The sequence below is a fragment of the Nerophis lumbriciformis genome, linkage group LG27, assembly GCF_033978685.3.
Source record: "Nerophis lumbriciformis linkage group LG27, RoL_Nlum_v2.1, whole genome shotgun sequence".
Lineage (NCBI taxonomy): Eukaryota > Metazoa > Chordata > Actinopteri > Syngnathiformes > Syngnathidae > Nerophis > Nerophis lumbriciformis.
Window position 1 is genome coordinate 33568586 of NC_084574.2, and position 24090 is coordinate 33592675.

General features: G+C 40.5%; 1 protein-coding gene across 2 annotated transcripts in view; it reads right to left on the reverse strand.

Moving 5' to 3' along the window:
• The window catches only part of frmpd1a (FERM and PDZ domain containing 1a), a 132554-nt gene that overhangs the window by 67538 nt on the left and 40926 nt on the right, over positions 1 to 24090 (reverse strand). For both annotated transcript variants that reach the window (XM_061988048.2, XM_061988047.2), the window contains exons 3-4: positions 7942 to 8058; positions 5908 to 6071 (exon numbers count right to left, since the gene is read on the reverse strand). In XM_061988048.2, coding sequence (XP_061844032.2) covers positions 5908 to 6071; positions 7942 to 8054 — 277 coding nt within the window. In that variant the 5' untranslated portion in view covers positions 8055 to 8058. The remainder of the gene's footprint in view (positions 1 to 5907; positions 6072 to 7941; positions 8059 to 24090) is intronic.

Here is a 24090-nt window from a genome sequence, read left to right on the forward strand (position 1 = left end):
GAATGTGTACTTAAACTTATAAAGATCACATGGATATTATTCAGTGAGTTGATTCACCAAAACTAACCTGTTATACAGGAGGAAAAAGCACACAGGACGTTTCAATTGTTCACAGACTGGTCGCGCTCATCAGAATGACAAGACACTTTCGGTCTGCAGGTGATAGCATTCAATTGGGAAGAAACGCCCTACTGCCCCCTACTGACCAATGTGAATACTGATAAACGTGTAATGACAGCTCCAAAAACGAATTCAAACTACAAAATAAAATAAATAAATCAACACAAAAATGTGACACATTATGGGTGGGTCACATATGCATGTACAGTAGATGGCAGTATTGTCCTGTTTAAAAGTGTCACAACATTGCTGTTTACTGCAATGTTGTGAATAGGCTGTCAACACATCACTCAGGTCCCATGGAGCTGGAGGAGGCGTGGCCTCCAGCTCTGCCTGAATTTCGGGAGATTTTCGGGAGAAAATTTGTCCCGGGAGATTTTCGGGAGAGGTGCTGAATTTCGGGAGTCTCCCGGAAAATCCAGGAGGGTTGGCAAGTATGGCTGTAAAGAGACAATGGCAAGAGAACCATCCGTCTGTGTGTGAATCAATATTTTTGGACCGTTTTGAATGGTGGTAATTTTTTCATAAAGGAGATATATCACATGACACACGCCTTCTCTATCTGACCGACCACATCAAACATGAGGTGGACGCGGGCAAATACTGCGGCATGGTCATGCTGGACCTTCAGAAGGCCTTTGACACCGTTAACCACACTATACTGTTGGATAAACTCAGAGCAATCGGATTTGATAAAACCTCATCGAGCTGGATGCAATCTTACTTGGAGGGAAGGGAACAGGTGGTAGAGGTGAACGGCACCGTGTCGTCCCCCCCCCCCCCCAGTGAGCTGTGGAGTCCCCCAAGGCAATATATTGAGACCTTTACTGTTCCTAATATACATAAACGACATGTCATCAGCATGCGACTGTGAATTGTTTTTGTTTGCGGATGACTCGGCCCTGCTGGTATCAGATAAGGACAAGTCACAGGTGGAGAAAATTCTCAGTGCTGAACTCTGTAGAACTTGCACCTGGCTCGCTGACAACAAGCTATCCATACACTTAGGTAAAACGGAATTCATCCTGTTTGGGTCCCACACAGGCCCGGCCCTAACCAATCTGGCGCCCTAGGCAAGATTTTAGGTGGCGCCCCCCCACATCGGCAGTGAAGTGTATATACTCACAACAAACCGAATAGCTTTGTCTTTGACCTTTTTTTTTTACTTAAAGAAAGCAAATTAACAATCAGAATAGTTAACAAGATAAAAAAAAATATGAATAAATAAATGAATGCAAAAAATAAAAAATAAATATATGAAATACAATATTTTTTACATACATATTGCTTAATTTACAATAATGATGTGCACTTTAACAACTAGGCTTACAACTATAACTAATATATAAAGGGGTGGAAAAGTGACTATTACCTGCAGGGCAAACATTAGCTAACCAGAAGGCAATAACAATGTAAACAAAAAACACCTGCTTAAAAGATCTAATACAAATGTCCCTGAGGAATGTAAGGTGGGAGTACTGTAATTACCTAACGTTACATTATTATTTTCCATAACAATTTAGCCCCCTCCACAATATTAACCCGACGTTAAAACAGAACTAGCTATTTATTGATTAGCAATTGCCGAATCATGTAACATTAGCTTAATGCTAAAAAGCCAGGTTACTATCACATTCTGTAACAGACAAATAATTTCATGTAGGCTAACGTTACCTACCTGCTACCTCTTGTCTTTTTCTCGTTTCTCCTCCTCTTCTTTTCTCTTTTTTCTTCCCTGGGCACCTGACAGTTTTGGCCGTTTTGACATCTTGTGTTGATTTTTTGATGTGGTGACGTCCAAAAAGAGTCATGATACGGGAAGGGATGGGGCGCACCGTGCGGGGGGGCGTAATGTTGTAACAAATAATATTTCTATTATATAGGCTTTACTTTGCATTTTAATTAACGTGGGATTATTTTTTGTATTTAGAAATAATAGTACCAATTTTTTTTTTTTTTCTCCAACATTTGTGGCACTGGCGTGGCGCCCCCTGATGGACGGCGCCCTTAGCATTTGCCTATACGGCCTATGCCACGGGCCGGCCCTGGTCCCACATCAACCTTAAGAAAGTCAGTGACTTCACTATAAAAGTGGGTGACATTGTTATCGCCAGGAAGGATGAGGTCACCTACAGTACCTAGGTTCCATTCTAGAGGCTAATCTTTCCTGTGATAAAATGGCAACCAAGGCAATCAAAAAGGTCAACCAACGAACGAGATTTCTCTATAGAATCTCCTCTCTGGTCAACAAAAGCACCATGAAGATTCTGGCGGGAACTCTCGTTCAACCCTTTTTCGATTACGCATTCACCTCCTGGTACCCTAGCACCTCCAAAACCCTCAAATCTAGACTCCAAACATCACTAGTCAGATTACTTCTAGACCTCCACCCCAGATCACACCTCACTCCTATCCACTTCTCCAAAGTGGGCTGGCTCAGGGTGGAGGACAGAGTAAAACAACTTGCACTGAGCCTTGTCTATAAAATCGGCTACACCTCCCTGATACCGAAGTACATGTCAAACTACTTCCTTAACGTAAAAGACCGCCATAACCACAACACCAGGGGGAGCTCCACTTACCACGTTAAACCCAGATTCCGATCTAACAAAGGTCTTAACTCATTCTCTTTCTATGCCACATCAATGTGGAATGCACTCCCAACAGGTGTAAAAGAAAGGGCATCTCTATCCTCCTTCAAAACCGCACTAAAAGAACACCTCCAGGCAACTTCAACCCTAAACTAACACCCTCCCTTCCTCATCATACCTCCTCGGATTGTAAATAATCAAATGTAAACAATCATCACATGTAGTCACTTTTTCTTATAATTTCTGATCTCTCTCTCTCTGTCCAATACTTGCTATGTATATGTACAAAGTCAGACCTACACTGTTCCAATGTCAATTTCTCTGATGATGCAATTGTTGATGACTGAAGTGTTGATACCAACCAAACTTAACCCCCCCCCCCCCCCCCCCCCATCCATATCCCACACCCCGGATTGTAAATAATGTAAATAATTCAATTTATGTATTGTGATGATTATCTTGTGTGATGACTGTATTATGAAAATAGTATATATCTGTATCATGAATCAATTTAAGTGGACCCCGACTTAAACAAGTTGAAAAACGTATTCGTGTGTTACCATTTAGTGGTCAATTGTACGGAATATGTACTTCACTGTGCAATCTACTAATAAAAGTTTCAATCAATCAATCAAAATCAATATTAGATCTCCTCATAATACTGCGGTGCCTCACAGAGCGCACCTTCAGCATGCTAAAAACAGGTTCTGTTGTGGAAATTGCACTTCAATATAGTCCAGAATTATATTTGTGTGCTGCATGTTCAACAACATAACTAAACACCACAGGTTGAAACTGGGTAATTAATGCCTCCATCCAGCAGTACACGCAAAAATCCTTATTTGAAATAAGGCAGTCTGCGCCACTTCTGCAGTTGTTAGCAATTGTGCACGCAGTCTCAGTGGATTATCCGCAACACGCCCACTAATACTACACGCAGTTTGAACACGCCATTTAGCACTTATTATTTGGAATCTTAGTGGAACAGGCCAATGTATGTGTTTTTGTCACGTAGACTCCTCCCCTTTAAATTGTCCAAAATTTATTTTTCCATCCCCCACCTGAGGTTGGGTGGTAGCACAGTGGAAACAAGTATGTGCAGTGGGCATAGCAACAGTCCCCGGGGGCGGAGCTTAAGTCCTGTAGGACAATGACAGACCCGGTGAGCGGGTCTGTAAAAAAATGTTCTGGTAATGTTTGATTGTGGTTTTAAAGTTCTTTGGAAGCGGCTGACAGAAAGGGTTAACAGTATTAAAAAATATATCATCGTCTCTGACGTCATCAAAAGTGGACGGGGTGACGTCATCAGGGGAAGACGACTGAGCTGCCTGCAGCCTGCTTCGGTCCGGAGGAGGAGGAGCTTTCGGGAGCGACGCGTCCAGACCGCGAAGCGAAGCCCTTCTGGACGGCTTCATTCCTCGCAAGCGCTCGGGCCACACAGAGCTGATCGGGACCAGCTTGCCGTTAGGTCCTGGCGCTCCATGGGGGATGGCGGAGCGTCTCAGCCTCCATTGCGCGCAACACCTCCCACGTACGTTCAACCATCTCCTCGACGTCCGCTGCGGGGGTACGGAATGCTGGCTTCCTTCTGTCACGTCGGGGTCGCATCTTTATTAGGGCCCGCATGGCCCATTGTATAAGGACTCCCAAAGAGAGTCCTTATGCAATGGGACATAAGGACCTATTGAATTTGTAAGGTTTTGTTCTTTATTCTTTATTCTTCCGCCACCACATTAAACTGTAATTTGACCCACTTAACATGCTTCAAAACTCACCATATTTGACCCACACATCAGGACCTGCGAAAATTACCTTTTTTTTTAAAAAACCAAACCCCAAAACTCAAAATTGCGCTCTAGCGCCCCCTAGGAAGAAAAACAACTAGACTGCCTATATCTCCCACTAGGAAGATCGGAGAGACATGAAACAAAAACCTGTATGTAGGTCTGACTTAGACCTAATTTTCATAATTGTATATCATCTGGCAGAAATCAACAGGAAGTTGGCAATTCCCCCTTCAAGACAAAAAAGTACTAAAAACAGTCACTTTTGCCTCTTTGAGCTGTAATTTGACCCCCTTAACATGCTTCAAAACTCACCGAACTGAACACACACATCAGGACTGGCAAAAATTGCGATCTAATAAAAAAACCTAACCCCAAATCTCAAAATTGTGCTCTAGCGCAATTTTTTAATGAAACGCACAAAAAACTGCTCATCGGATGAAAAAACTGACAAAACTGCCTGTAACTCCCACTGGGAAGGTCAGAGAGACATGAAACAAAAACCTCTATGTAGGTCTCGCTTAGACCTACATTTCATAAATTGACAACCCCCAGCAAAAATCAACAGGAAGTTTGCTATTCCCCCTTCAAAACAAATTTTTTGTAAAAACCGGTCACCTTCCTTCAAAAACTATCTCCTCTGAGCGTGTTTGTCGTTTCAGCTTCAAACTAACACAGGAGAGAGATTAAACCCTTGTGTATAAAATAACAGAACAGCGTTTTAATACCTGCTCCGGTTTTGATTTTATGACCCTTCAATTAAGACCCGCTGCGCTGATGCTGCTGCGCTGCTGTTTTTTTAAGATGGCTGCTTAAAAGCAGGAAGCACCAACGTGCCCACACAATGCAGACAAGGTAGGTACACTAGACAAAAGTCTTGGGACACTTCAGACTAAAAGTAGACAAAAGTATTGGGACACTTATGACTATCACTGGACAAAAGTATTGGGACATTTAGGACTAGCACCTGCCAAATACGCGGGCCCGACCAATGCTGCTTGCAGCTTTAATTAGATTTGTTTTTTGTATTATTGGTCCAATATGGCTCTTTCAACATTTTGGGTTGCCGACCCCTGGCTTAGAACATATTTAATAAGTTATTTACCGAAACCCACAAACTAAAACATTGTGTGTTACTGTGTACCCTGTTTATGTATTGCCCTCGTTACAATTAAAGAAATATATTTATTTTGACCAAAGCTGGGCGATAAGGCCCCAAAGTCATATCTAATTTTTTTTTGCTAAATGGTGAGAAACAATAGTTCCTTCAGTGTATTCTCCAACATTGAGAGTGTAGAGTTGATTAAACATATTCAGGTCTGATGTACTAACCAAGCAGTCCAAGTGAAATATTAGTATAGTGCACACTGTTTTCATATGAACAAAGAGCAAAAAAATTATTTTGGTCATACCTGGGGTTATCTCTTCTACCAGAATGGGTGTGTGAGATGAAAGAGTGAGGCCATGAGATTTGAGGTTTGGGTCTTGCTGGATCAAGACATTCAAACGGAATGGATAGTTCCTGTCAGATGAACTACCAGACTCTGCTGTCCTCCCATCTACTGCAACGCTGTCTCTGGGGGGGGGGGGGGGGGGGATTCGAAAAGAGCATATTAGTTATTGTTAGTTTTACAAACCCCGTTTCCATATGAGTTGGGAAATTGTGTTAGATGTAAATATAAACGGAGTACAATGATTTGCAAATCCTTTTCAACCCATATTCAATTGAATGCACTACAAAGACAAGATATTTGATGTTCAAACTCATAAACTTTTTTTTTTTTTGCAAATAATAATTAACTTAGAATTTCTTGGCTGCAACACGTACCAAAGTAGTTGGGAAAGGGCATGTTCACTACTGTGTTACATGGCTTTTCAGTAAACGTTTGGGAAGTGAGAAGACACATTTTTTTAAGCTTCTCAGGTGGAGTTCTTTCCCATTCTTGCTTGATGTACAGCTTAAGTTGTTCAACAATCCGGGGGTCTCCGTTGTGGTATTTTAGGCTTCATAATGCGCCACACAATTTCAATGGGAGACAGGTCTGGACTACAGGCAGGCCAGTCTAGTACCCGCACTCTTTTACTATGAAACCACGCTGTTGTAACACGTGGCTTGGCATTGTCTTGCTGAAATAAGCAGGGGCGTCCATGGTAACGTTGCTTGGATGGCAACATATGTTGCTCCAAAACCTGTATGTACCTTTCAGCATTAATGGCGCCTTCACAGATGTGTAAGTTACCCATGTCTTGGGCACTAATACACCCCCATACCATCACAGATGCTGGATTTTCAACTTTGCGCCTATAACAATCCGGATGGTTCTTTACCTCTTTGGTCCGGAGGACACAACGTCCACAGTTTCCAAAAACAATTTGAAATGTGGACTCGTCAGACCACAGAACACTTTTCCACTTTGTATCAGTCCATCTTCGATGAGCTCAAGCCCATGTTGTTGATAAACGGTTTTCGCCTTGCATAGGAGAGTTTTAACTTGCACTTACAGATGTAGCGACCAACTGTAGTTACTGACAGTGGGTTTCTGAAGTGTTCCTGAGCCTATGTGGTGATATCCTTTGCACACTGATGTCGCTTGTTGATGCAGTACAACCTGAGAGATCGAAGGTCACGGGCTTAGCTGCTTACGTGCAGTGATTTCTCCAGATTCTCTGAACCCTTTGATGATATTACGGACGGTAATATCCCTAAATTCCTTGCAATAGCTGGTTGAGAAAGGTTTTTCTTAAACTGTTCAACAATTTGCTCACGCATTTGTTGACAAAGTGGTGACCCTCGCCCCATCCTTGTTTGTGAACGACTGAGCATTTCATGGAATCTACTTTTAAACCCAATCATGGCACCCACCTGTTCCCAATTTGCCGTTCACCTGTGGGATGTTCCAAATATGTGTTTGATGAGCATTCCTCAACTTTATCAGTCTTTTTTGCCACCTTTCCCAACTTCTTTGGCATGTGTTGCTGGCATCAAATTCTAAAGTTAATGATTATTTGCAAAAAAAAAATGTTTATCAGTTTGAACATCAAATGGGTTGAAAATGATTTGCAAATCATTGTATTCTGTTTTTATTTACCATTTACACAATGTGCCAACTTCACTGGTTTTTGGTTTTGTAAATGGGATAATGTTCTCAGTTTTTGGATGTTTTTTTAAAGGGCTTTAGCTGCATTCTTAGCCACCGAGTACTTTCCGTATGTTACAAAACAAGAATGCATGAAAAAAGAAAGACATCTTGTCTTACATAGGGATTGCGAATTATTTAGATTTAAATAAAAAAAAAAAATCAGTTCTCCTTTAAGGAACTGATTAGCTTGACATGAAGAAAGACACATCATGAACCGTATCCACAGGCTCTACAATTTGGCAGTTGAAAAGTTTTTTGGAAATATGCACAATAGTAACACACAGGTATATTAATTAGGTAGTTTACCTGCTTAAAGACCTGCTGCCCAGATCTCGGGACCGCCTGAGCCATCGCCCCACCACCTGCTCGACCCTGCTGGCCCTCCGGGACGGGGTGTGACTCCTGTCCTGCAGTTCCATTTATCTAAAAGAGAAGTCAAATAAAATGACACCAATGAAATCAAAAAATATATAACAATTGAATTATTTTCTAGTAGTACAGGCCAGTGGTGTTCCACACCCTGGAAGGCACTGCCATACAAACGTCCCTCGTTAAATTGCGCTTCAAATATTGTGGTTTCACCACATTGCTTGCATGCCCTCGAAAAAGACAAGAGGTTGACAATGACATTTAGGACTGACATCTACAATCTTTTCAACCTGAAAACTGGGCCAACCCAAATAAACAAGCAGATATTTTATATTTATCGTCTGCTTCTTTACCGACTAGGGAGCACCCTGTAGGGATGATGTTCGAAACCGGTTCTCCCGGATGTTCGATAAGAAAAGAACCGTTCGATAAGAAAATAACCGATTGCATGGACTCGAATCCCTTTTTGAGAACAGGTTCCTGTTATCGAGGCCACTATAGTAAAGAAAAAGAGTTGGTTGTTTATTCGAATCCCTGGGAACGAATCCCGTCCCACAAAAAATGCCCTGTGGAACAATACAGGAAATGACGTAGCTCATAACGACTGAGCTACGTCATTTCATAGTATGTATATATTATTAATGTTGCAGTGTTTCCCACACATTCATTTATTTGTGGCGGCCCGCCACGAAAGAATTACGTCCGCCACAAATGGATTTTTCGGCTTTTGACTCGCTCGACCGCTCATAAAAGCAATGGGACTCTGTCTGTGAATGTACCTTGTAGTTACAACTCTGGTGCAGTAGGTGGCGGTAGCCTACTATGCATTGTAACTCCGCCAATAGCACTTAATTCACCTGGTGGGCCAGAAGAAGAAGAAGAAGAAGAAGAAGACGAAGACGACGACGACGAAGTAAAAGAACGGACCGACCGGATCAAAATACGAGGGTAATATAGGTTATAGGTAGATAGGTTATAGCTGCATCGCTCGCGGCTCGTCATATATTTAACGTTAATACGCGATTTCACCGAGCGTTTCACTGACGGTGAGCAGCCTGACGCTGCTTCATTAACACCGCCGCTGTTTGACTCGGGGGTCGGGGCAGACGCACGCAGTAACAGTCACGTGTTACCATACCGACGAGCTAACGTGTCCAGGTTATAACCCTGTTGTCAATAAACACACGTAGAGACGGTGCTTCAGATACTGCATTAATACTGAAGCTAAATTGTCCACTGTTCACTGCAGCATGTGAATGCAATGAAAAGAATCAAATCTGAGCCAACCAGCTGTTAAAATGTTGTCCAGGTTAATGTTTTGGCCCTTCATTTCAAGATTTCAACTGTGATCGGGCTTTAAACAGGTGGCTGACCTGTTCAGATGGGTGTAACTGCTACTGGTCAAATAATGTGAAATAGCATTTAATTTACATGTATGCAATGCCATTTAAATGTAATTATAGATAATAATAATAATAATAATAATAATAATAATAATAATAATAATAATAATAATAATAAATACTGTGTAGTGTTGTAAATAGTCAACGGGAAGGATTTTAGCAAGATATAAGCCATGAGCACTACACAGCCAGAAAAAAACCTAGGCAGGACAAGTAAAAATATTGGGGCAAGTAGATTTGAGAAGTCGGGCAAGTAGAAAAAAACCTTAACGTTGAACCCTGCATGTGTTGAGCTGCTGCCGCTTAAGGTTAGACGGCACTGTACATAGAGCCGTTCTGCTCCTTAGTAATAAATTATAATGTTGGATGTTCACTCCTTCACACAGATGAGTATAGAAAAATATTTTCAACGGCCGAAAAGGGCTGGACTTGGAGAGGAGGTTGGCCTACAGTCTGGACCACAGGAGGTATTATCAAAACGGTGTAGACACTTAGAAATCTCATAAGGAAAGTGAACAGACGTCCATCAGTGTGAAAATTAATTTGCTTCCAATACTTCCAGGCTTCAACTAGTGCCGCAGCTGTGGCAGCTGAGGCAGTAAGAGAGGGCGAGGAGGAAGGGATAGTAAGTACGCAGGGAGATGTTGTAGGAGAGGAGGAAGACAGGCAGCATGTAGAGCCAACTAGAGCGGAGGTAACAGGTGAGACTCAGCAAACACTGAAAACTAAAGCAGGGTCAGATCAGAAATGCACTTTTCTCATGAAAAGGGTCCTATTTTATATTCTTATGTGCCTTATAGAGAGGACCATGACAAAACATAGAGCGACTGGTTTCGATCCAGAATGGTTAAAATGCCACAATTTAAGTCATGGCTGTATAACACCCAGCACGGTAAGCTCCAGTGTCTCCCTCTTCTCTGGAGGAGGGTCTGGCGAGCGAGACTAGCTCCAGTGCGACCTGTTCAGCAGCAGCAGGAGGAGGAGGAGGAGGTTGACTGACTGTGGCAGGACACCTCTGCCTCTGTTTCACTTTATGTTGCTGGTAAATAATATGGTTGTAGTAGTAGGCTAAAGTTAAATTATTTAGTAAGCACTAATTAAAGGGGCAGAGCTTTAAGAGACATTTTAGCTTTTATATTTTATAAGATATATTTTTTGTAAGAACCACAATTAATAAATATATTTCAGTGAATAACTAATTGTTCAAATCTGTATATAAATATGTACATAAAGTGTTGTAATTATATTCCAACTCCGTGTTCTTCTTGGTCATCGCCGCTGCCGCCCCCCGCCCCCCGACCACACCACCACAACTAGATGCCTGTCCTGTGGGAAACACTGTGTTGTAAATACAAATCTTTATATATCTAGAAAGGGTGGTCCTAAAGAGGTAGGCATTTTTTGGAGGTCCCAAGAAGGTAAAAAATACAAAATGTGTGACATCACAGGAAATGACATAGCTCAGTCATTAGACTGAGCTACGTCATTTCCTGTGATGTCACACAAGCGGCAAAAATAATGGACCGGAAAAAAACGCCTCAAGGCATGGCTTCTCACCTATAGTGATTACAGAGACAGGTTGTTTTTGTGTTACTGTATATATTTGTTTTTCTGAAAAATCCCACTTAATATACATTGGGTAACAACAGTAATATTTATTTATTTTATTTTTTTAGGGGGCGGGGGGGTAACAGTCAATATTTATTTATTTATTTTATTCTTATAAAATAAAAGTGAGCTTTTGTTAAACCAAATATTGTGTTTTTTTCCATATACAACAACCTATCTGGATTCGATAAGAGACTCGATAAGGAATCGGTTTGATAAGAGGATTCGGTAATGGGCTCGAACTCGATAATTTCTTATCAATCATCATCCCTAGCACCCTGGCTAACATCATCAGTTAAGTCTTTCCATCAACATAGCAGGCTCAACATAGACTGATATCATCCAACTTTCACATGGAAAGCCTTTTGGTTTCTCGACAGCACACCTGAACACTTGTTTACTAACCCAATACATAGCCTGTACACCAGACCTGGGCAATTTAAGGCCCGGGGGCCACATGCGGCCCGTTAAGCTTTTCAAACTGGCCCGCCGGACATTCCCCAAATAATTTTTTTAGATCTTTAAGATGGAAAGTGTAGCTGCCATTATGATGTGCAGTGATGTTTTCAAACGGCCGTACGTCTTGAACTATACTAAGTATTTCAATAGTTGGAATCTGCGCTTTTGCATGCTATACTAGTTACTATGGTAATCTAATTAGTTATTATGGTAATCTAATTAGTTACTATGGTAATCTAAGTCACAGCAGCTCAGACGAGGCACCAAGCAGTGTGGGTCGGGAGCGTTTCCACAGAGTGTTTCTAGAGTGGCCTGAAATGCAGGTGTCAGGGACAGACGCGGAAGGAGATTTTTACAACAAAGTTCTACAAGAAAAGTGATATTATATCAGATTGTAGGTGGGTTTTTTTACCCTTCGCATTCATATTTCGCCATCGTGGATGGAGAGGGGGTGTGAGAAGTAAAAGAGGAGTGACGTTCATATGTTGTCAATAGGGATGTCCGATAATGGCTTTTTGCCGATATCCGATATTCCGATATTGTGCAACTCATTAATTAGCGATACCGATATCAACCGATATATGCAGTCGTGGAATTAACACATTATTATGCCTAATTTGGACAACCAGGTATGGTGAAGATAAGGTACTTTTTAAGAATATTAATAAAATAAGATAAATAAATTAAAAACATTTTCTTGAATAAAAAAGAAAGTAAAACAATATAAAAACAGTTACATAGAAACTAGTAATTAATGAAAATGAGTAAAATTAACTGTTAAAGGTTAGTACTATTAGTGGACCAGCAGTACGCACAATCACGTGTGCTTACGGACTGTATTCCTTGCAGACTGTATTGATATATATTGATATATAATGTAGGAACCAGAATATTAATAACAGAAAGAAACAACCCTTTTGTGTGAATGAGTGTAAATGGGGGAGGGAGGTTTTTTGGGTTGGTGCACTAATTGTAAGTGTATCTTGTGTTTTTTATGTTGATTTAATAAAAAAAAAATAAATAAATAAAAAAAAAAAAAAACATACCGATCATTTCCGATATTACATTTTAACGCATTTATCGGCCAATAATATCGGCAGGCCGATATTATTGGACAACCCTAGTTGTCAATATTCAGTGTTTTATCGTTCATAGTTAATATCGTAAATCCCACATTCTTTATATTCATGTACATTCTGGGTGTCTCATTCAGTAGAAAATTTAAAATTCCATTCCGTTTCCTAAGGCGGTCTGTCATAACGTTTTTAGCATTCAATCCGACATTATTGTGAGTTTTTGTATTAGTGTTCCTAAAAATAGGACCTAAACACACACATATTGTACAGCAGATATTCACAACTTATATATGTGTGTGTGTGTGTGTGTGTGTGTGTGCGTATATATATATATATATATATATATGTATATATATATATATATATATATATATATATATATATATATATACATATATATATATATATATATATATATATATATATATATATATATATATATATATATATAGATAGATAGATAGATAGATATAACGGCCCCCAGACACATTTTTTTCTCTAAATGTGGCCCCCGAGTCAAAATAATTGCCCAGGCCTGGTGTACACCCATAAGATACTTCTCCACTGTTCCAGATGTTCTCATGCGATACTAAAACTCCTCTTTCATCCTATTCAGCTAAATCACACATAAAATAGCTGAGTCTAATCTTTGGTTGTTAAATCTTCTTGATTTTACCCTGATGACATGACAAATACTTTTTAAATGTTTTTTATATATGGATTCATGCATTTAGTGGTAGTTTGGATACCTAAATGCGACCTGCATGCACATTTAGTATTTATAGTTTTAACAAATCTATAATTTTATCACATATGTAAATGCATTACTTCACATTCTCCCCTATCGTGTTTTTTTTTTGCATTTTACAAACAGTTTAAAAAGTGTATTACCATATTTTTCGGACTATAAGGCACACTCAATTTTTATTTAAATTGTATTTGATATGCCATTGATATTTTTTAATTATTATTATTATTATTATTTGAAACTCGATTTTGCATGTCACTATAAAGTTACCGTATTTTCCGCACTATAAGGCGCACCTAAAAACCACACATTTTCTCAAAAGCTGACAGTGCGCCTTATAACCCGGTGCGCTTTATTACGATTCATTTTCATAAAGTTTCGATCTCGCAACTTCGGTAAACAGCCGCCATCTTTTTTCCCGGTAGAACAGGAAGCGCTTCTTCTTCTACGCAAGCAACCGCCAAGGAAAGCACCCGCCCCCATAGAACAGGAAGCGCTTCTTCTTCTACTGTAAGCAACCACCCGCCCCCGGAAGAAGAAGAAAAAACGCGCGGATATCACCGTACGTTTCATTTCCTGTTTACATCTGTAAAGACCACAAAATGGCTCCTACTAAGCGACAAGGATCCGGTTCATAAAAAGACGCAATCTCTCCATCCGCACACGGATTACTACCGTATTTCACAGCAACTGATATTCCTGTGAACCGCACTGTGGAACGGGAGCACGTACGGTGAATATTCGCACCACAGGGAATGAGAAGTCATCCTTCACTGTGGTTCTAGCTTGCCATGCTAACTTCCACCCATGGTGATATTCAAAAGGAAGACCTTGCCAAAAGAGACCTTTCCAGCCGGCGTCATCATAAAAGCTAACTCGAAGGGATGGATGGATGAAGAAAAGATGAGCGAGTGGTTAAGGGAAGTTTACGCGAAGAGGCCGGGTGGCTTTTTTCACACAGCTCCGAAGGCGAACACACCTTCACTAAGACGGGCAGACAGCGCCGGACGACATACGCCAACATTTGCCAGTGGATCGTAAATGCCTGGGCAGATATTTCGGTCACAACTGTGGTCCGAGCTTTCCGGAAGGCAGGATTCACAGAACTACTGGACAACAACAGCGACACTGACTCCGATGACTTCGACGAGACGGAACCGGCCATTTTGGATCCCACGCTTGCGCAACTTTTCAATTCGGACACCGAAGACGAAGAATTCGAAGGATTTACGAATGAAGAATAACTTCAGAAGGTGAGCGCTATGTTTATTTTGTGTGTTGTGACATTAACGTTCGAGCAACATTATGTTGCTATTGCTCTACACCATTTTGAATTTGACTATGTTTGTGATTGCACATTTGCGTACATTTTGGGACAGAGTTGTTAGAACGCTGGTTTTCAATATATTATTAAAGTTTGACTGAACTATCTGACTGTTTTTTTGACATTCCCTTTAGCGCAGCGTAGGCGCGGCTTATAATCCGGGGCGGCTTATTGGTGGACAAAGTTATGAAATATGTAATTCATTGAAGGTGCGGCTAATAATCCGGTGCGCCTTATAGTGCGGAAAATACGGTATATAAGCCTTGCTTGTTCAATATTCAATGCAAAACTTGTTTAGGTCCCTATTAAAAGGTTAATTTGTTCAACCTTGGCCCGCGGCTTTGTTCAGTTTTAAATTTTGGCCCACTCTGTATTTGAGTTTGACACCCCTGATATAGAACATTACACACGGCGCTCAAAAATCTGTCAAAATGTTTTTAGTACGACTTCAGTAAGCTGTGGAGCCGCACCGCTTGATGGATTGTACTGTGCTTCAACATATGAGTATTATTATGGTGTGTGTATACGGTAAGACATATTATCTGGCATTTTGTTTTGCAATATCATGCTTTTCTTACCTTCTGGTACCTGCTGATCTGTATTTGGGATCTGCATGAGTCCTGAAAATTGGCACGCGCCTGCCTTTGTAGTCTGTGCCGACACGGTAGTCAATAAGCTTCTTCTTTTTCTCTATCTTCTTGTTATGGGACATTCATCCTCCGCTGTTGCCATTTCTAATAAAAAGTAGTGTAAAGTTCTTACTTATATCTGTCAGTAAACTCGCCATGAAAGCGCTAAAACATACCGGTGTAGTGAGTTTACATTATTCACCCAAGGAACTTTAGTTATTAGAGGGTTCCGGTCGACGTTTTTTCACGGGACACATTTCCGGCGTTGTTGTTGCACTAGTGAGCCATGGATGAGGAGATGCTGCTCCGTTATTGATTGAAGTAAAGTCTGAATGTCATTAAAACAGTTAGTTCCATCTTTTGACACTTCTTCCACTCCCGTCCTTCCACGCTACACCACTACAACAAAGATGACGGGGAGAAGACGCTGTCGAAGGTGAGCCACGTAAATAAGACCGCCGACAAAACGGCGCATCCTGAAGCGACTGTCAGAAAGCGACTTGAAGATGATGTGTAAAACATAATCTATGCAACATTTTGACCAAAGAACCACCATCACATGTTATGTAGACCACAAGGAAGTGTTTTACATTTAGAAAAAAACAATAATAATATGACTCCTTTAATTAATGCGCCTTATACTCCGGTGCGCCTTATATATGAAAAACGATCGAAAATAGACCATTCATCAGCAGTGCGCCTTATAATCCGGTGCTCCCTATGGTCCGGAAAATACGGTAGTACTTTACTTTTACCTAGATTGTTTAATGTCAAATTTCCTCATAGATAGCTAGTAGAGGTTGAAAGACTTGGAGAAGGCATTCGACCGTTTCCCTCGGGAGGTCCTGTGGGGAGTGCTCAGAGAGTATGGGGTATCGGACTGTCTGATTGTGGCTGTTCCCTCCCTGTACGATCAGTGTCAGAGCTTGGTCCGCATTGCCGGCAGTAGGTCGGACACGTTTCCAGTGAGGGTTGGACTCCGCCAAGGCTGCCCTTTGTCACCGATTCTGATCATAACTTTTATGGACAGAATTTCTAGGCGCAGTCAAGGCGTTGATAGGATCCGGTTTGGTGGCTGCAGGATTAGGTCTCTGCTTTTTGCGGATGATGTGGTCCTGATGGCTTCATCTGGCCAGGATCTTCAGCTCTCTCTGGATCGGTTCGCAGCCGAGTGTGAAGCGACTGGGATGAGAATCAGCACCTCCAAGTCCGAGTCCATGGTTCTCGCCCGGAAAAGGGTGGAGTGCCATCTCCGGGTTGGGGAGGAGACCCTGCCCCAAGTGGAGGAGTTCAAGTACCTAGGAGTCTTGTTCACGAGTGGGGGAAGAGTGGATCGTGAGATCGACAGGCGGATCGGTGCGGCATCTTCAGTAATGCGGACGCTGTATCGATCCGTTGTGGTGAAGAAGGAGCTGAGCCGGAAGGCAAAGCTCTCAATTTACCGGTCGATCTACGTTCCCATCCTCACCTATGGTCATGAGCTTTGGGTTATGACCGAAAGGACAAGATCACGGATACAAGCGGCCGAAATGAGTTTCCTCCGCCGGGTGGCGGGGCTCTCCCTTAGAGATAGGGTGAGAAGCTCTGTCATCCGGGGGGAGCTCAAAGTAAAGCCGCTGCTCCTCCACATCGAGAAGAGCCAGATGAGGTGGTTCGGGTATCTGGTCAGGATGCTACCCGAACGCCTCCCTAGGGAGGTGTTTAGGGCACGTCCAACCGGTAGGAGGCCACGGGGAAGACCCAGGACACGTTGGAAAGACTATGTCTCCCGGCTGGCCTGGGAACGCCTCGGGATCCCCCGGGAGGAGCTGGACGAAGTGGCTGGGGAGAGGAAAGTCTGGGCTTCCCTGCTTAGGCTGCTGCCCCCGCGACCCGACCTCGGATAAGCGGAAGAAGATGGATGGATGGAAGGTTGAAAGGTACATGTATTTATAATTTTTCTTTACTGATTTTCCACTTGATAAACATTAAGAAAAAGTTCAATGCGTAACGCGTTTACTCTCTAAACAAAAACAGTACAGCCAAGTCTATGGTTATCAGGATGTACCGGTACTGTATGACTAACTATAGTGCGAAGGAGAAGCCAGTTTCAGTTTTTTTTTTTTTAATCCTTTGAGCCGTTTACAAAAACGTAAAGCAGTTTTATGTTGATTACGGTGCACAGTTACACCCCAGATTACTATTAACAATGTTTTTGAAATGACTAAAATAATTGATGGGTGGTTATATGGTGTACCCTACAGCAGTCTGTCTCGAAAGGACGCACTTTGCTCCTAATGATGGGCATTAGCACATCCATTAGAGGGAACACGCGGTCGGAGAGGAGAAGTTGCCCATTGATGGAGTGAGAAAGCAGAGAGAACTAACAAATCACAAGAGAAAAATGAATATTTTTTGTTTTCAGCTCAAGGAGGCAAAGGCTTTGGGATGCAAATGCTGAGTGACACAGCCACTAATGTCGCTTGTGGGATCTTGTCCATAAGCACATTATCCATCTGTCTGTGGAACCCCCTCTCCTTCTATACTTGCAGTGGTGCTCCCTGACCTTTCACTCACACCCTTTTCAGTTCACCCTTTACCTGCCTGGGTCACATTACATCACCAGCACTACAATCCAGTGAATATCTTAGAAGTTAATCACATACACATGAATGACTTCCGTTTTCGAAGCAGAAAACAGACACATATTGCATATGAACTGTGAAACCAAGAAGAAAAATCCTACTGCATTAAAATACACTTTTTTCGGACCATAGGGCGCACTGGATTACCGTATTTTCCGCACTATTAGCCGCACCTAAAAACCACAAATTTACTCAAAAGCTGACAGTGCGGCTTTTAACCCGGTGCGCTTTATATATGGATTAATATTACGATTCATTTTCATAAAGTTTCGATCTCGCAACTTCGGTAAACAGCCGCCATCTTTTTTCCCGGTAGAACAGGAAGCGCTTCTTCTTCTACGCAAGCAACCGCCAAGGTAAGCACCCGCCCCCATAGAACAGGAAGCGCTTCTTCTTCTACTGTAAGCAACCACCCGCCCGCGTAGAAGAAGAAAAAGCGCGCGGATATCACCGTACGTTTCATTTACTTTGTGTGTTTACATCTGTAAAGACCACAAAATGGCTCCTACTAAGCGTCAGGGATCAGGTTCATGAAAAGACGCAATCTCTCCATCCGCACACGGATTACTATTTCACAGCAACTGATATTCCTGTGAACCGCACTGTGGATACAACGGGAGCACGTACGGTGAATATTCGCACCACAGGGAATGAGAAGTCATCCTTCACTGTGGTTCTAGCTTGCCATGCTAATGGCCAGAAACTTCCACCCATGGTGATATTCAAAAGGAAGACCTTGCCAAAAGAGACCTTTCCAGCCGGCGTCATCATAAAAGCTAACTCGAAGGGATGGATGAAGAAAAGATGAGCGAGTGGTTAAGGTAAGTTTAAGTTTACGCGAAGAGGCCGGGTGGCTTTTTTCACGCAGCTCTGTCCATGTTGATATACGTATGTTTGTGATTGCACATTTGCGTACATTTTGGGAGTGAACAGAGTTGTTAGAACGCTGGTTTTTAATATATTATTAAAGTTTGACTGACCTATCTGACTGTTTTTTTGACATTCCTTTAGCGCAGTTAGATGCGGCTTACAACACCGGGCGGCTTATAGGTGGACAAAGTTTTGAAATATGCCGTTCATTGAAGGCGCGGCTTTTAACCCAGGGCGCCTTATGGTGCGGAAAATACGGTATAAGGCGCAATAAAGGAGTCATTTTATTTTTATTTTTTCTAAATGTAAAACACTTCCTTGTGGTTTACATAACATGTAATGGTGGTTCTTTGGTCAAAATGTTGCATATATTAGGTTTTACAGATCATCTCCAATAAATCAATGACGGAGCAGCATCTCCTCATTCGGAAACAACAACACTAAATGTATCCCGTGAAAAAACGTCCGACCGGAACTTTAATAACTAAAGTTCCTTGGGTGAATAATGGAAACTCACTACACCGGTATGTTTTAGCGCTTTCATAGTGAGTTTACTGACAGATATAAGTAAGAACTTTACACTACTTTATATTAGAAAAGCCAACAGTGGAGGATGAATGTCCCATAACAAGAAGATAGAGACAAAGAAGAAGCTTATCGACTACGGTGTCGGCAGAGACTACAAAGGCGGATGCGTGCAATTTTTCAGGATTTATGCAGATCCCAAATACAGATCAGCAGGTACCAGAAGGTAAAAAAAGTTGCTATTGCATAATATTGTGAAACAAAATACCAGATAAAATGTTCTACCTTATACACACACCTTAATAATACTCGTATGTTGAAGCACATCAAACTGTGCAGCCTACACACATCTCTTATGTTTGACTGCCATCTACTGGTCACACTTATCATTACACCATGTACCAAATAAAATTGCTTCGAGGTGGGTGAGCTCAACCAAACATTATAAGGCGCACTGACGAGTTTTGAGAAAAAAACAAAAAACATTTAAGTGCGCCTTATAGTTTGGAAAATACGCTATGTTTTGATGTAATAATGGAGGTCGCAAGTAAGATAAGCCACACATCAACAAAAGAGTAATCTATATTCCTAAAGTTGACATGTGTTGAATATTTATATTTTTGTTGGCCTCTATTATGAATTGTTCGAATATGTTAAATTCTTCTTTTTGTTGACGATTAACTATAGCTACTTTTGTCATATTGCGTTTAGAATTCCTGCTTGGCTGAGGCAAACAAACACAGTTCACCTTTGGGTGGTTGGTATATTGTGAAGGTGTGGGTAAAATAGATTTGATACCCTGCAGATTTTTTAAGTTTACCCCCTTATAGGAACAGTTTTCTATGGTGGGTATATTGTAAATGACTGAGACAGAATGTAAAGAAATCTATAAAAAAGGTTATAAATATATTGGTATTAAAATTATTAAATTGTTCCATCCCAGCAGCACCCCTTTGCTGTTTTGTGTTCTACACTAAGCAAAATACAGCCCACGGGCCGCATATAGCCCGTTAAGATTTTCAATCCGGCCCGCCGGACGTTTCCAAATAATATTTTCAGACCTTTATCATCAAAACTGCATAATGGTGTGCAGTGCTGTTTTCAAATGACCTTAAGTCTTGAACTGTAGAAAGTATTTCAATGGTAGTAATCTGAGCTTTTGAGTGATATACAGGTTAGTACAATAATATTTGTCACAGCAGCTCCAGGCAGATCAGCACAAAGCACATTGGGCGGGATTTGTTTAAAAAAAAAGCATATTTTTAAAACAAAGTGATAATATATCAGATTGTAGGTGTTTGTCTTTACCCTTTGCGTTCATATTTCGCTGTGTTTGGTGCATTTTTGTTTCGCTTTGCTTGATTGTACAAAATGTCACTAGAGGAGGTGGTGTGAAAAGTAAAAACAGGAACAACGTTTATTTGTTCTTAATATTCAGTGTTTTATCGTTAATAGTGTAAATCCCCCATTCTTTATTTTCATGTACATTCTGGGTGTCTCATTCAGTAAAATAAAAAATAAAAAATACATTCTGTTTTTTGAGTTGGTCTGTTTTTATCAAACATTATTTAGAGTTTTTGAAGTAGTGTTCATGAAAAAAAAGGACCAATTTTTTACATATATATATATATATATATACATATATATATATATATATACACATTATACATACATATATATATATATATATATATATATATATATATATATATATATATATATATACATATATATATATATATATATATATATATGTGTGTGTGTATATATATATATGTATATATATTTATATATATATATATATATATATATATATACATATATATATGTGTGTGTATATATATATATGTTTATATATATATATATATATATACATATATATATGTGTGTGTATATATATATATATATATATATATGTGTGTGTGTGTGTGTGTATATAGTATATATACATGTATACAGCGCTCAAATTTTACCGCGGCATTTGCCGCAACCGCCCTCGTCATTTGCCGTAATGCCCCAAAAATTTACCAACATTTGCGGCAAGAACATGCCGTGACCACTCTTGACTTTTTACTTGTTAATGGTCAAGGGATGTAACAGTAAACGGTAATACAGTAATACTGTAAAAAATTTTAATGACTGAAAAACCTTCATTTATTAATGCATTTTCGGCAACAGGAAGTCAGGCGCATGCGCACTAGCGTCGTTTGGCTTGATAATCATAGCGGACAAACGACACCGACTTTGCTGCGGAGATTTCCCCTCAGAGTAAACAGAGCCAAGCGCTTGGTTTAACGTCATTTTCCCTCACTTCCAGCCATGCGTTTAAGAGTGCACTGCTGTGTTTAGATGGAGACAGGTGTGGACAATATTGGAGACAGACGCACTTGTCGCCACACTAAAAGTATACAGCAAAGGAGAAAACAATTTGATGTTTTGCAGCAGGCGATGTGTCGTGAACGTTGTCACAATTTGTTTATAAAGTATTTACTTTGTTTACTGGGATGTTCATTTAACTGCAAACTCTAGCAGTGTTCAAATAACATCAAAACTAGCTAAAATGTTTTTGTCATCTCATCGAATTGAACGCAGGCAGTGAAAATTGTTTATTCGATGTGTGAGGTATCACTCCGGTGTTTTTTTTTGGTTGGCCAAACTGTTGTACTGAAACACTAGGGAGGTGTTGGAGAAACACGAAACTTTTTTATTAGACTTCATCTTCAAAAGCCAAACTGCTTTGTGTTTTATTATGATATCAAAAAGTAAACACCAGGTTTTGTTTACATTAATTGTGTTTTTTTTCATGTCACTTCAAAAATCATTCATGTGACATCATTTTGTTAATGTGTTATTGTGTATAGTTAATTCCTATACGACATATTTCTGCTCAAACTCATAATGGATCTGTCCCGATACATCATCTACATCAGTGTTTTTCAACCTTTTTTGAGCCAAGGCACATTTTTTCTGTTGAAAAAAATGCGGAGGCACACCAACAGCAGAAATCATTAAAAAACTAAACTCAGTTGACAGTCAAACGTCGTTGTCGCAATTGTTGGATATGACTTTAAAGCTTAACCAAGCATGCATCACTATAGCTCTAGTCTCAAAGTAGGTGTACTGTCACCACCTGTCAAATCACACCCTGACTTATTTGGACTTTTTTACTGTTTTCCTGTGTGTACTGTTTTACTTCTTGTCTTGTGCTCCTATTTTGGTGTTTTTTTCTATTTTTTTGGTATTTTCTTGTAGCAGTTTCATGTCTTCCTTTGAGCGATATTTCCGCATCTACTTTGTTTTAGCAATCAATAATAATTCAGTCGTTTTTATCCTTCTTTGTGGGGACATTGTTGATTGTCTCGTCATGTTCAGATGTACATTGTGGACGCCGTCTTTGCTCCACAGTAAGTCTTTGCTGTCGTCCAGCATTCCGTTTTTGTTTACTTTGTAGCCAGTTCAGTTTTAGTTTCGTTCCGCATAGCCTTCCCTAAGTTCCACTGCCTTTTCTTAGGGGCACTCACCTTTTGTTTATTTTTGGTTTAAGCATTAGACACCTTTTTACCTGCACACTGCCTCCTGCTGTTTCTGACATCTACAAAGCAATTAGCTACCGGCTGCCACCTACTGATATGGAAGAGTATTACACGATTACTCTGCCGAGCTCTAGACAGCACCGACACTCAACAACAACACATCATTTGCAGACTATAATCACTGGTTTGCAAAAATATTTTTAACCCAAATAGATGAAATTAGATAATCTCCCACGGCACACCTGACGGTATCTCACGGCACACTAGTGTGCCGCGGCACAGTGGTTGAAAAACACTGATCTACATGATGTACATAACTTTAAAAAAAAAAAAAAAAAAAAAAAACTCTCTCTATCAAAATGTAAAAATAAAGATAAAGGCATCATGTAATGACAAAAAGCTGACAAGTTGATGTTATTAAAGAATAAAAAAACCTAATATTTGTCTATAAGTCTATGGATGACGTTTATCTATAGTCTTCTTATTAGACATTACAAATGACATGATGGTATTACGGTCACACCCCAACACTAAACAATCAGTAATCATGATTTCAATATTGATAACAATATTCTTAATTATTACTTTGGCCATAATTGGCAGCCCTAGATCTCAGACATGAACACTATATATATATATATATATATATATATATATATATATATATATATGTATGTGTGGGAAAAAAAAATCACAAGACTATTTCATCTCTACAGGCCTGTTTCATGAGGGGGGGTACCCTCAATCATCAGGGGATTTTAATGGGAGCATTCGCATACCATGGTTTATATAGGGCACAGAGTGGGTGGGTACAGGCTGGCCTAGGGGCGTGGTGATTGGCTCATGTGTTACCTAGGAGGTGTTTCCGTCTATGGCGGCATGTTGTTACAATTTCGCTGCGCTTGTTGAGGGATGACAGGTCTGGACGGTAAATAATAAACAGTTTCTCTTTCAAGCATAGGTTGCATCTTTTATTACCACTATTGTAAGGTGTGCTGGATGCAATAATTTGCCATGTTATTGAATATTCAACATTATTGTCTTTGAGGTCCCAAATGTGTTTGCTGAGTTCTGTGGTATTTCGCAGGTTTTTGTTCCTGAAAGAAGCCTTGTGATTGTTCCATCTGGTTTTGAATTCTCCCTCGGTTAATCCTACATATGTGTCGGATGTGTTAATGTCCTTGCGTATTACCTTAGATTGGTAGACAACTGATGTTTGTAAGCACCCCCCGTTGAGAGGGCAATCAGGTTTCTTTCGACAGTTACATCCTTTGTTGGTTTTGGAGT